This window comes from Cucurbita pepo, chromosome 19, assembly GCF_057944985.1.
Source record: "Cucurbita pepo subsp. pepo isolate OVF chromosome 19, ASM5794498v1, whole genome shotgun sequence".
Classification (NCBI taxonomy): domain Eukaryota; kingdom Viridiplantae; phylum Streptophyta; class Magnoliopsida; order Cucurbitales; family Cucurbitaceae; genus Cucurbita; species Cucurbita pepo.
Genome location: NC_141816.1, coordinates 2,799,554 through 2,813,054, shown reverse-complemented (window position 1 = coordinate 2,813,054; position 13,501 = coordinate 2,799,554). Strand labels below are relative to the sequence as shown.

The window sequence follows — 13,501 nt, the reverse complement described above, 5'->3', positions numbered from 1 at the left end:
AAAAAATGACTCAGTTGGACAAGATATCTTTAAATTTATTAATTCTACATTTATTTACGGTGTAGGGCGAGGAATAGAGATTTGAACCTCAATTCATTCGGTTAATAAAATGTAGACATCTTTATCTTGAAATTTTTTTTTATTCATGATAAAAAAAAAATTTGTTATTATTATAATACTCATAGTTTCGTAATATTTTAAATTTATCCTAAATTACTATTACATAATTTCTTATTTTGATATAGATTAAATAATTTGGAACTTATGTTTTCTGTCACAAGGGGATGTAGCTCAGATGGTAGAGCGCTCGCTTAGCATGCGAGAGGTACGGGGATCGATACCCCGCATCTCCATTTTCTATTTTCTTATTTTATATGTCTATATTTAAGATAAAATCAACGAATTGAACACATCCGTGGGCGTGCCGGAGTGGTTATCGGGCATGACTAGAAATCATGTGGGCTCTGCCCGCGCAGGTTCGAATCCTGCCGCTCACGCTTTTCTTTTGTTTTCTTTGAGATTATTCTATTATTTTGTTTGTTTCTTCTTCTCGAGTATTCTATTATTTTGTTTCCTTCCTGTTCATTTTATTATTTTGTTTAAATCTCAATTATTCTATTATTTTATTTATAATTTAAACTATTTTTAAATTTTACTTGATCATCAACAGATTTCATGAAAAATATGGATGTATTATTTTATTAATATACTTTATTATACCAATATTATATTTAGCATTAATTAATCTTCATTTAAAATATGACATGAGCTTGATTGATATTTCAAGTATGCTAATAATTTAAGCAAATATTTTTTTTATCAAATCAAATAACGGAATAATAAATTTAATATTTCCTTATTAAACATTAAACTTGTATTCAATTTTATTCTCAAATATGGACTAATTCATTGACCGTTAAATTTTAAATTTTAAAAATACCCACCAACTTTTAAAATTTCTAAAAGGTATTAAAAAACTTTTTAAAGTTTAAATGTACGGAAATAAAATATTAATAATAATGTGTATTTTTAAAGGTTTTAAGATATTTTTTTAGACAAAATACAAAATATCCTAACAGATCAGTAGTTGGAAACAATGAGAGGTCGCCCATCACTAATTCATGACAAGTACGTATGTGACATAAGAAATAACAAATTAGCATGACTAACCAATTTACCCTAAGACACTAGATAGGTATAGATTAGCTTCGAGTGATCAGCCGAGTGTGTTGAGACGATAAAGGCTTTGATGTGGCTAGTACGTGAGATATTATGGGATGAGAGGGTCAGCCACTCAGTAAAGACTTCGATTGGTTAGGACTCAAGGAACAGAGTTATACTCGGTGCTGAGAAAAACGATTTATAGGCCGATGTCGGAAAGTATGCCAGAGATAATAAGGGGTTCATGTGGCCAGCCTCAGGAAAGGAAATAGAAGCACTCGAGGTTTGACCATCGACGGCGGCCAGAGGCGAACGTGTGAAAATGTCAGAGGGTCTGATTTATCTGGTTGGTGGGACAAAGAATGACAGTTTTGTAGCGGCCACTGTGATCACAACGAAGGTATCTTCTAGCGGTTCAATACAAAATAGGAATTATATATACATATTTAAAAAATGAAACTTGAAATAATAATTATAATTTCCACCTCTAAAACTCTTTACATTTGGCCAGATTTTTATTGATGAGTATTTTAGGTAATTATTTTAATTTTTTCTTTAATTACTTAATTATGCAAGTAGCCAAGTCGGCTAAAATGTCCAAAGAAGTTTGTTGACTGTTGGTGGCTTAGTTTTCCAAATTGACAAAGTTAGGATTAATTTTGCAAATTTACAACTTGAGAGCTGATTTTGCAAATATGGAGTTCATGTGGGTTAAATTTCCATATTTACCCATTTTTAAGGTTAATTTCTAAAATACCCTTTTCCACTATTTTTCCAAAAATACTTTTTTGGGTTAATTTTTCAAATTCACAACTTTAAGTAAAACCCACTTCACAAAACTTGGAGTTCACGTGGGTTAAATCCACAAAATTACCCTATTAAAGTTATTTTCCAAAAATACCCTTTTAGGACTATTTTTCCAAATTTGCACTTAAACAAACCTTTTTAATTAAATATAACATATACACATAACGTGAATATAATAGGTAATTAACATCTTAGTACATTTTTTTCGCTCTTTCTTTTTACACTTTTGTAATTTTTTTGTCCTAATTTTTTTTCTCCCCAAAACGTTCATGCATATTTCTATCTATCTCTCAATATTTGCTCGATCGATCTAAATTTTCTCTCGTTATTATAAATTTTTAGCTTAAAAACCAATAATATCATTCAAAATCACTCCTTATAAAAACATTTCCAAATATGAAATTTAAAAAACAAATTGATTGGTTATCCAAAATTGGGAGACTATGAAGCCTTTTTGACTTTTTTTTTTTTTTTTTTTTTTTTTTTTAATTAAGAATATAATGGAATTTAATTAAACTAATTTTAATCCATTTTTTTTAAAAAAAAAATTAAAAATAATAAAAAAAAAAAAAAAAAAGGAAGAAAATTCTTATCGGAGTCTCCGAATCCCGCGTTGAATTCGCGTTGCCGTCAGCCACCCCTTGTTAGCGAAGGAGCTAGAGACTTTTTCTTTTTCTTTTTCTTTTTCTTTTTTCTTTCTTTTTTTTTTTTTTTTTTTAATTTTTACTCTTATTTTAAATTTTTTTAATTTTTATTTATTTATTTTATTTTTTCAAGTAACGCGTTGTCGCCTTTCTTATTCAAATACTCCGTCTTCGCTGGCTTCTCTTCTTCAACGCAATCTCTGATTTTCGTTCATCTCTTGCTCCAATAGATCTCATTTCTCCCTTCACCAATTTTGATTTTCACTTTTTATTCCATCTCAAGTTTTCTAATCCTTTGATTCTCTATCCGATTTCCTTCACCCTCTGATTCTTCCTTCTTTTTGGAGGGAATTCAAATTTATCCCTCGTTGTTGAGATTACAGACGCGATTCTTCCATCCAGAGGTTTATTTTCTTGTAATTCTGTTTATGTTCGCCATGAGCGATGTTGAGTTTTCGAGGTTGATTCTTGAGTAATATGGAATTGGCTGTTGCACGGATTGAAAATGAATCTTTACATTCGTCGGGAAACTTCGAAGGTTGGTTATCTTAATTTGCTATATTACGATTTCTTATAACGCTGTTTAGTTTCTTCTTTGATGTTGCTTTTGTTTGATGTGTTTATTGTTTTTTTTGTTGTTGTGGCGGAAAGCTTTTGAAGAGAGTCTCCGCAGAAACCACCACGGAGATCATCCTCCTCGGAGAGAATTGGAAATATCTTCTCGGGGGACTCGTTTGTCAGGTATCCTTTAATTGTGAGAATTTTAATGGGAATTTGTCTGCAAATTCAATTGTTGGTATCCAATTTTCTGTGTAATGGTGTTTATGTTAACAATAGAATAGTTCTTGGAATCTGGATTAGGAAAGGTGTTTAAATTCTTAGAAAGTTACAATAACAATCAGATATGCTTATAAATTTGAGAGGATAGTAATTGTTCTTTAGATGTTTATGTCAAAGAGTTGAGTATATTGGAGCTTTTGTTGTTTGTTTCTTTAGTCTGTAATTTTCTCATCGTCCTCCATGTCTGACATGCGAAATACTTCTTTTGGACAGTACATACACGGTCTAGCTGCTAGAGGAGTTCATTATATACATAGGCCTGGACCTGTACTTCAGGATGTTGGCTTCTATCTTCTTCCGGTTAGTATCAAAATATTGCATCCTTTGATTTATAATTACATTATCTTCGATTTTTATGTTTATTTTGTTTGTGTTTCGATGTAGGAGCTCGGACCCGACAAAGCTTATCTCAGTGAAACTTTGTTTTCTTTCGTCTTTTTATCCTTTTTCTTGGTGAGGTTCCACCCTTTGCTTTTGCTATTAGTTTTCTTTCATCTTTCTGTCTTGCTTGTTTTATTATCAGTCACAAAAAGCATGAATTCCTGCTGGCATGTTAATATACACCTTTTGCATCAAAATTGTCTTAATGAGGCTCTGATTTCATCCTCTATTTGCTCCCCTTTTTACATTCAACATTGTTACTATGGTAATGAACTATTGTCTTAAACATTTTGTTCGAGTTCTTGAGTTTGAGCGTTCTGAACTGAGGGCTTCTTTCTAAGGCTTGAATTTTTGACATTATTGTTTCTAAGGGGGCGATGCAATTGTCGTATGAAGTATGAACAAAGGGGGTCTTTCTTGGTTGATTACTGAAATTTTAATAGAAATTTCGGTGGAATATAAATAAGATGCCTTTATAGTCTAATGTCCATGACATAGTTTCTCATTAAGAAAAAAACTTGATAGTGATTTTGTTTTACTTTCTTTCATTTAGATGCAAATTTTGTTTTCTGATATCTATTATCTCTTCATTGACATACATCGATTTTCTTGAGTGTTTCTAATGGTGGAACTTTCTGTTGCAGTGGACTTTCCATCCTTTCATTCTCAAAACTAAAAAGATCTACACAGTTCTGTTATGGTGTAGGGTTCTAGCATTTTTAGTTGTAAGTACAACTTCTATTACTTGGTTAATACTCTAGTGGAATGATTTTCATTTTAACGTTGCCACAATCGTCTCCCCTACCCCCTCACCCCACTCAAAACCTGGTTTCATGATCGGCTTCTTGAAAGAAAATATTTTAAGAACTAGATATTTTATGTTACATCCAACTTCCTTCACATTGATATTATATGCCCCTTTTACTTGTTTTTGCAGGCTTCTCAAATTCTCCGAATTCTTACATTCTACTCGACCCAACTTCCAGGTCCAAACTACCATTGCCGTGAGGTACAATTTCTACTGATATCTGAATATGGATTTGTTCATGAACTTGGTTGATCAATATAAGGTTTCTATTTTGTAATAATTTCAATATGGCTACTATAAAAGGAAAACGTAAGTGACTTTTGCACCATGTTTTTACAGGGTTCAAAACTTGCCACGTTACCTCCCCCCAAAAGTATCCTTGAAGTTTTCTTGATATGTAAGGAATCACCACGAATGTCCAAAGTCATTAGAGATATTATATAGTTGACATTGTTCCTCATATGGTTGTTGCATTTGCAGTTCCGAGGGGTGTATTGTATGGTTGTGGAGACTTAATTTTCTCATCACACATGATCTTTACTCTTGTTTTTGTGCGCTCGTATCAGATATATGGTACTCAGAGGTATGTTCTTAAAAAATTACTGCAATACAAACAAAGAAGTGGTCAATTTTCTAGCATATTCAGCTGTGGATGCATTAAAATTTTGAAGTCTAGCTGATGGTTTGTTTTTGCGACATTTTAGGTTCATAAAGCAGTTGGCCTGGTTGCTGGCTATAGTTCAGAGCTTCTTAATTGTAGCCTCACGGAAACATTACACTGTTGATGTTGTAGTAGCATGGTATAAAAGATGGCCTTTCCTCTTGCTGACTCGTATGTTGATAATGTAGTTATGCTTTTTAATTTTTCACTTCCTAAACCGTTTAGCTTTCTGCAGGTATACGGTGAACCTAGTTGTATTCTTTGTCGATAAGAAATTGCCAGGTTAATTCTACTTTCTTATCACCCCCTTCATTTAATTCCATAGACCGTTATTGAATATTGTTACTGAAATACACAAGTTTCTTATTCCAGAACTGCCGGATCGAACCAATGTCGGTGTATCTACATTGTTACCATTGAGCACGAAAGATACCAAGACAAAAGACGAGAACCATAAGCTCATCAACGGGAACACCGGGGACTCTGCAGATAGGGTACGTATCAAGCATATATGTTCTATTCTACATATGAGAATTGCATCTTTTTCCTGACAATTACATGGTTCCACTCCAGAGGTCGAGAACTCAAGTAAATGGCAAGATTCTTGAAGAGGGAAATGCGGTTCAAATCAACGCCTCTATGAATGGTGGTGCATAGAGCAACAGTAAGTTTTTCAAATGGGCCTGGAAAAGAGATTTATATGAAACTGCTCAATCATAGATTTAGGAGGGTTGGATGAATCTGGTTTGGAATCTGTATCTGGGATTGTTGATTTGAGTTAGTAGTTTTAACTCACATTTGACCCCCACAAAAAAGAAAAAAAAAAAAAAGAAAGAAAGAAAAAAGGAGTAATTGAGTTGTGCTTCTTTGAAAAATTTGCAGCATCTTTTCTCTACTTCTCTGCCTTAAATAGCGCATTAAATGGATCATAAGTGTGGAGGAATTGATGGAAAATGGACAAAGCATTTAGAAAATAACACACACTAGAAAGCATGGACAAAGCATTTAGAAAATAACACACACTAGAAAGCATGGACAAAGCATTTAGAAAATAACACACACTAGAAAGCATTAAACAGGGTGGAAGAGAGAGCCCACATTAGAGAGCAGCAACGTTTGGAATGAAAAAGTTTGATGAAATAACATGCGGGAAAGCAGCCACATGATAATGATGTTGCCTTTTATGATGAGGATCTTGCATGTGCTGTCCCAGCTAAATTAATGCTTTTCCTGCTCATCCCCACCCTCAAACCAAATCTTTCTCTGTAGGGAAGTTCTTTGTGTGTCCTTTTTATTTTTTTAATTTTGATCCCAACAGTATCAAACATCACACTCACACAGGTGATCTATCTATCTGTCTGTCTTCATTTTAAAAGCAAACTGCGGCCTCCAATCACATGCCTTTTTTGTCACATTGGTTGGGTCTCATCTCCATGCTCCATGCGATATTTATGCATTTTGGACTAAATCCATTGTGTTCAATCAATACCCTCTTTTTAAATTGGTTCAATTGTCCCAGACATGATGTAATTAATGCCCTTTTTTTGGTATGGTTTGTTGGATACCGTTGTTCTATCATGTTTTAAGGAGTAGAAGCATTTAGAAGGGAAGAATACTTTATAAGTTATTTATTCTACAAAGGGATTTCAAGAATCATAATTCAACGATGATGAGTCAATTTTAGTATAGCTCAATGACGCACGTACTCGGGTGGAAAACATGGATAAATAGCAAAGAGAAAAGGGTACGAGAAGAATTAAGCATTTGGGAAAGCTTTCATGGATGCAATCCAAGACAGACTCTATGATTTACAGCAAAGCTTGGGATTGTGTTTATGGCGTTATGGTATGGCTGACACACACTTGACATGAAATCAAAAGGAGACCCATTACAATATAACAAAGAATTATGATGATGGTGTAAGAGGTTGTTGGGTTGGAAGGCCAAAAGGCACTGCTAAGTGGCCCCAAAAACGAAAAGAAAAGCAGTGCTTGCCGCAATTTAAGCCTCTCGACCCTCTCAGTGATGGAAGAAAACCAATGATGAATTCCTCTTTAAACAGAAACTGCTAATAATATATTTAATGGGTCAATTCCAAATGCTGAAATTAACCATAACTTTGAGTACTCTAATGATGTTTGTTATGATATGATTGAGGCATGTCTTGACCACTTTGAATATGAAAATGAGCTTCCTTTTCACTGTAATGAGGAGTGGTAGTGGCAGTGCTAATCATAACGCCACCGGCTGTCAGACCAAAAACTTGCCTCTCGACCTCCATTGTCCTCCTCCTCTTTGCTTGCTTCAAAGCTAATCATTTTTGGGCTAATCATTGTGATGGGGGCGGAGGATTTGAAAACCCGTTGTTGATTTGCTGTTTGGGATTTGAAGGAGAGTGGATTAGGTGGAAGAGATGAGGATTCTTGGGTGTGGAAGTTCGTTGGGGCATTTTGACAAACAGGTTGTGGGCATGCAGTGTTTTTGAATTGCGTACAGTTGCGTTCAGGCTGGTGCCAGCCTCATGCTGCATGATCAACAACTACCATGGTGTGTGCACAAATCTTTGTAACAATTATTCCTATTTTTAGGGTTCCCTTTATGCTTATTTGTTAAGAGCTGTGAGTTTTTATTTTTATTATTATTTTATGGTTAATTCTTTGCTAAAATATTTATAGTAAATACTTAACTTGTTTAATTTATTTGACTAATTTTAATATGTGGCACCCGAGTCAATAAGGAGTACATAAATGAACTGGTACAACATCTGAATGAGAGTAATCCTGAGTACTAAGAAAGACTTGAAAGAATTGAAAGTCACTACCTATACTAACGAAATGCACCTTAAAATTTGTTGAATTTTAGAATATATTTGAAAGAATTGTATACTGGGTGACCTCCTAAAAATGTTACTGGCATGCATGTGAATGAGCATAAAGCATGCTGGAATGACTCGTATTGGTGTGTGGGGATAGTCTTCACTCGAAGCGAGAAACAAGTAATGTGACCATGTCACAAGAGAATGTTAGGGTCATACCGTTTGTTAGTGGAATAACCAGCCCAATCAACTTTGACCATCAAAATAAAAGTATTCTATTCTTGATTAACTACCTAGAAAACTTTATGAATGAATATTTAATATTTTACTCTATAGTTTATTTTAATACATAGTTTGATACACTTTGTTTTCATGAATAATATATATATATATATATATATAATTGAGTTAAAGAGGCACATGCTATGCTGCTATTGAAGACAGCCTTTCACATGCACTTCATGACTAAGTATGAGAACTTGTCCTTATTTCCACTCTATTTATAAGGCAGAATGTTTTTATCACTTTTTATTTTTTATTTTTTTTCCCTAAATAAATAAACTATTTTTACTTCTCTTTATAAATTAAATTGCTGTAATTTGGTGTATTTACATTTAAATAAATTAAAATAAAATACTTACTTTTCTGTAATTCCTTAATTTTGGAATATTTTTCCCATTCATTAAATATTTACCAACGGCATGAACTTACTGGAAATAAAATAAAATAAAATAGGAAATAAAATTTTAATTTAAATGTTTAAAAAGAGATGAAGGAATTTAAGGTACCCAACAAGTCAAAAATAGGTGAAGGAAAATATACAAATGATTTAAAAATAAATATTAATATTTAGCCATTTATTTAATTGTAATTAATATTAGTAATTAATATTAAGTTGACCCAAAAAAGTCAAAAAGAGGTAATTTTAACTAAAGACAATTTGATAGGGTCAGCTCTCGACTTTGCTTTGGACTTCTTCAAGAGATAGTATTATTTGATTATAAACCCATGATCATTTTGTAAATTAGCCGATGTGCGACTTTCATCATCCAACACCTCCCCTTAATTGAGGTTCGACCCTTTTTTCTTTTGTTAGGGCATGACTCTGATACCAAGTTAGATGAACACGACTCTCCACAATAGTATTATATTGTCCACATAAACTCTCGTGACTTTGCTTTGGGCTTCTCCAGAGGCCTCATTAGACAGTATTCCTGGATTATAAACCCATACTTTCATTATCCAACACCAATAAAAATAAAAATAAAAATAAAAATAAATATAAATAAAAATAAAAATAAAAGCAGTTAGAATTTAGACAAAAGTTCTAATTCCAAGTGCTGTTTTTTTTTTTTTTTTTACCAAAAAAAAAAAAACAGAGGGCTTTACGTCATTGATTTCTTTGACTTTTTCAAGCGATTAAACAAATCCGACCGTTTGATTCAAGTTTGAGTCCATGTTTTTTATTGCACCAAAGAGAAACTTAAAAAAATGGTAAAGAATTAAAGAAAACAGAGAAAGAGTGGAATGATGAGATTAGAGAAAAGAAAACAAAAGCTGAATCCACAAAGCCAACTCTCTTTTGCATAAACAAACCGACATGAAATTCAAGAGAGAGAAATGGATTCAAACAATATAAAAGAAATTAAAGTGAAAAGTTCGTATTAGCAGAAAAATCTTGGAAAACAGAGAGATTTTTTTTCTGAAAATGAATGCTATTTGATAATTTTCTCCGCCCCCAATTTCTTCATTTCTTCTCTGTTCTTCACAGTTTGTTCATATTCCGCCATTAATGGGGGCTCGCTGCTCCAAATTCTCCTTCTGCTGGTTCCACTCCCACCTCAAACCCTCTGTTTTGGAGTCCTCTGATTTGGGTATCTTCTGTTTTTAATCTCCTCTGCTTAATCTCTGTAAAACCCATTACTTCTTTTTGCATTTTCTTTGAGTTTCTTTCGCCATTGATTGCAGAAAATGCTAACAAAAACGACCGGAACTTATGGCCGAGTTTCACCCAGTTCAGCTTCGAGCGGCTGAAGGCGGCCACCGGCGGGTTTTCGTCGGAGAATATCGTGTCGGAGCATGGAGAAAAAGCCCCTAATGTCGTTTACAAAGGGAAGCTTGATAATGGGCGATGGATCGCCGTTAAGCGGTTCAACAAGCTCGCATGGCCCGATTCTCGCCAATTCCTTGTTCGTTAACTTGCTTTGATTCTCAAATGTGTTTTGTTTTGCTTAATTTGTCTCTGAAATTGATGGGTTTTTGATGTAATTCAGGAAGAAGCAAGATCGGTGGGGAATTTGAGGAGTGAGCGCTTGGCGAACTTAATTGGATGTTGCTGTGAAGGCGAGGAGAGGCTGCTTGTGGCAGAGTTCATGGCTAATGAAACTCTTGCTAAGCATCTCTTTCACTGTAAGTTCTTCCAAGGATTTCATTACCCAAATCTTGTGATTGTTTGTGAATTATTAGGAACTTTGTGAATGGAATGTTGGAAAGTGGAAGAGATTTGAGTGTGTTCATAGCTGTTCTTCATTTGTGATGATATGAATGTTAGGGGAGACAAATCCAATGAAATGGGCAATGAGATTAAGGGTGGCATTGTATTTAGCTCAAGCTTTGGAGTATTGCAGTGCCAAGGGACGAGCGTTGTACCACGATCTAAACGCTTATCGAGTTTTGTTCGATCAAGTTAGTGTTTTCTTCCTTGTCTTGTCTGATGAGGTTTTTATGTTTTAGTGTTGTGATTTTGGAGTGTTTTGTTTAGGATGGTAATCCGAAGCTATCGTGCTTTGGGCTTATGAAGAACAGTAGGGATGGAAAGAGTTATAGTACGAATCTGGCGTTTACCCCGCCCGAGTACTTGAGAACAGGTATGTTCTTATACTGATGCATAAAACTTGAGTGAAAAACGCCACAAGATGATGAATCGAAGGTTCTGTTAGATCCCAGATCGGTGGGGAGGAGAACGAAACACCCTTTATAAGGGTGTAAAAACTTCTTACTAGCAGATGTGTTTTAAAAACCTTGAGGAGAAGCTCGAGAGGGAAAACTCAAAGAGGACTGTATCTGCTAACGGTGGACTTGGGCTGTTACAAATGGTATTAGAGCCAGACACTGGCTGGTGTGTGAATGATGACGCTGGACCCCAGGAGGGTGGATTGTGAGATCCCACATTGGTTGGAGAGGAGAACGAAACATTCCTTATAAGGGTGTGGAAACCTCTCCCTAATAGACGTGTTTTAAAAACTTTAAGGGGAAGCCCGAAAGAGAAATCCCAAAAAGGACAATATCTGCTAACGATTTGGGCTGTTACAAGCTCTGTTCATTGTCATATCACGTGTTGCATTGAAAAAAACTATTTTTATGTTCTTCTTTAGTCTAAAGAACGCATTTGTTCGATGGGTTCTTATTAGAATGGTTAAACGTGTTTTTTTGGCAGGTCGAGTGACACCGGAAAGTGTGGTTTATAGCTATGGTACCCTGCTGCTTGATCTTCTTAGTGGCAAACATATTCCCCCTAGCCATGTAAGTTCTTTTCTGATCCTGTTTGATTTTTAGCATAGTTTCCACTGAAGCAGCAAAGTATCCATGAATGCTTGTGCTTGTATGAGTTCAGGCACTTGATCTTATTCGTGGGAAGAACTTCTTGATGCTAATGGATTCTGCATTGGAAGGCCATTTCTCAAATGACGATGGAACTGAGTTAGTGAGGTTAGCTTCCCGTTGTTTACAGTATGAAGCTCGGGAGAGGCCGAACGCGAAGTCTCTCGTGACTGCTCTCTTGCCACTTCAGAAAGATTCAGAGGTTTGCGTTGTGATTTGTCACGATGTATTGTTTGTTGGAGTCGTCTCCTAAAACGCTCGGATCACTGATCAAATTGTTTTCGAGCAGGTTCCGTCTTATGTTTTGATGGGTATCGAACATGAGAATGCATCCCCAACCGAACCATTATCGTTAACACCATTTGGCGAAGCGTGCTTGAGAAAGGATCTTACTGCCATACATGAAATGCTGGACAAGAATGGATACAAGGATGATGAGGGCATTGCCAATGAGGTTGGCCTCTACTAGTTTATATTCGAGTTTTCCTTGCGAAATGCTATCCGGGACACAACGTGTGATATCCCACGTTGGTTGGGGAGGAGAACGAAACACCCTTTATAAGGGTGTGGAAACCTTTCTCTAGCAGACGCGTTTTAAAGCCTTGAGTGGAAGCCCGAAATAGAAAGTCCAAAAAAGAAAATTTCTGCTAGCGGTGGGTCTAGGCTGTTACAAATGGTATCAGAGCCAAACACCAGGCAATGTTCCTGTGAGGAGGCTGTTCCCCGAAGGGGGGTAGACACGAGGCGGTGTGCCAATAAGGACGCTGGGCTCCAAAGGGGGTGGATTTGGCGGAGATCCCACATCAATTGGAGAAATTTACGAGTGCCAGCGAGGATGCTGGACCGTGAACGGGGGTGGGTTGTGATATCCCATATTGGTTGGGGAGAAGAATGAAACACCATTTATAAGGGTGTGAAAACCTTTTCCTAACAAACGAGTTTTAAAGCCTCGAGGGGAAGCCTGAAAGTGAAAGCTCAAAGAGGAGTTAGCGGTGGGTCTGGGCCGTTACACAATGATATCACTAACCCGACACACGATGTCGTTTACACTGTCACACTCTCTCGTCGAAAACGTTTCTAACTTGTTTCATTTCATTGGCCTTTCAGCTTTCCTTTCAGATGTGGACCAGTCAAATGCAGGAGACTCTGAATTCCAAGAAACATGGAGACACAGCTTTCCGAGCTAGAGACTTCGCTACTGCCATTGATTGCTATACACAAGTGAGTGGTCCTTACTCATTTTGAACTGTCTTTTGAACTCCTCCCAAGTCATAACATAATCAACCTCTGTAGTTCATTGATGGCGGGACGATGGTATCGCCGACGGTGTACGCACGGCGCTGTTTATCGTACCTGATGAGCGAGATGGGGCAAGAAGCTCTAGGAGATGCAATGCAGGCTCAGGCAATATCTCCAGAATGGGCGACTGCTCTGTATCTTCAAGCAACATGCCTGTTCAGCCTTGGGATGGAGAATGAAGCACAAGAAGCTCTAAAAGAGGGCACTAAATTTGAAGCCAAAAAGAACAAAAACTGAGCAAAAGAATTGCAGGGGTTGTTGTTCTTCATTGTTTTTATGCCCTTCTTTTATCTATTGTAGCTTCTTTTTCTTGTATCTATCTTCCTTTTTTCTCATTATTATTATTATTTTTTTTTTGGAGTTTTGCTCTGCAAACTTCGACCATTTTGTTGTTACATACAAGAATACTGGAAAAGGTTGTTGTGGCCTTGTTAATCCATTACTGTGGTATCTTGTCACCAATTGTTTACCATTTCTTATGATAC

The 13,501-nt window shown here is 35.8% G+C and overlaps 2 protein-coding genes and 2 non-coding genes across 5 annotated transcripts; all 4 read left to right on the top strand.

Moving 5' to 3' along the window:
* Window positions 1-280: 280 nt before the first annotated feature.
* TRNAA-AGC (transfer RNA alanine (anticodon AGC)) lies at window positions 281-353 on the top strand. The gene has a single exon. It is a non-coding gene; the product is annotated as a tRNA-Ala (tRNA).
* A 62-nt stretch (window positions 354-415) lies between these two features.
* TRNAS-AGA (transfer RNA serine (anticodon AGA)) lies at window positions 416-497 on the top strand. The gene has a single exon. It is a non-coding gene; the product is annotated as a tRNA-Ser (tRNA).
* A 2,287-nt stretch (window positions 498-2,784) lies between these two features.
* On the top strand, window positions 2,785-6,812 carry LOC111781018 (phosphatidylinositol:ceramide inositolphosphotransferase 2). The gene is made up of 12 exons (XM_023661415.2): window positions 2,785-3,150; window positions 3,264-3,353; window positions 3,666-3,752; window positions 3,837-3,905; window positions 4,478-4,558; window positions 4,771-4,842; window positions 4,981-5,038; window positions 5,122-5,224; window positions 5,346-5,441; window positions 5,538-5,584; window positions 5,675-5,796; window positions 5,876-6,812. Exons 1-12 carry the CDS (start codon window positions 3,118-3,120, stop codon window positions 5,957-5,959), a joined length of 942 nt encoding a protein of 313 aa, XP_023517183.1. The 5' UTR covers window positions 2,785-3,117; the 3' UTR covers window positions 5,960-6,812.
* A 2,850-nt stretch (window positions 6,813-9,662) lies between these two features.
* Window positions 9,663-13,474, top strand: BSK6 (kinase with tetratricopeptide repeat domain-containing protein). Of its 2 annotated transcripts, XM_023661613.2 has the most exons (10): window positions 9,669-9,991; window positions 10,086-10,306; window positions 10,391-10,526; window positions 10,669-10,802; window positions 10,879-10,984; window positions 11,554-11,639; window positions 11,731-11,919; window positions 12,007-12,171; window positions 12,825-12,938; window positions 13,011-13,474. In XM_023661613.2, exons 1-10 carry the CDS (start codon window positions 9,910-9,912, stop codon window positions 13,251-13,253), a joined length of 1,476 nt encoding a protein of 491 aa, XP_023517381.2. In that variant the 5' UTR covers window positions 9,669-9,909; the 3' UTR covers window positions 13,254-13,474. The 2 variants fall into 2 exon arrangements, with proteins under 2 accessions (XP_086976089.1, XP_023517381.2); XM_087119963.1 differs by lacking the exons at window positions 10,669-10,802; window positions 10,879-10,984 and having other exon boundaries at window positions 9,663-9,991.
* The last annotated feature ends 27 nt before the right edge of the window (window positions 13,475-13,501 follow it).

Bases quoted from the DNA above. Each gene is read 5' to 3' on its own strand.
- BSK6 (XM_023661613.2), top strand. From the start codon at position 9,910: ATGGGGGCTCGCTGCTCCAAATTCTCCTTCTGCTGGTTCCACTCCCAC. The intron at 10,527-10,668 runs GTAAGTTCTTCC...TATGAATGTTAG, and splicing joins TGCTAAGCATCTCTTTCACT to GGGAGACAAATCCAATGAAA. The intron at 10,803-10,878 runs GTTAGTGTTTTC...TGTTTTGTTTAG, and splicing joins ATCGAGTTTTGTTCGATCAA to GATGGTAATCCGAAGCTATC.
- LOC111781018 (XM_023661415.2), top strand. From the start codon at position 3,118: ATGAATCTTTACATTCGTCGGGAAACTTCGAAG. The intron at 3,753-3,836 runs GTTAGTATCAAA...GTTTCGATGTAG, and splicing joins TTGGCTTCTATCTTCTTCCG to GAGCTCGGACCCGACAAAGC. The intron at 3,906-4,477 runs GTGAGGTTCCAC...TTTCTGTTGCAG, and splicing joins TCTTTTTATCCTTTTTCTTG to TGGACTTTCCATCCTTTCAT.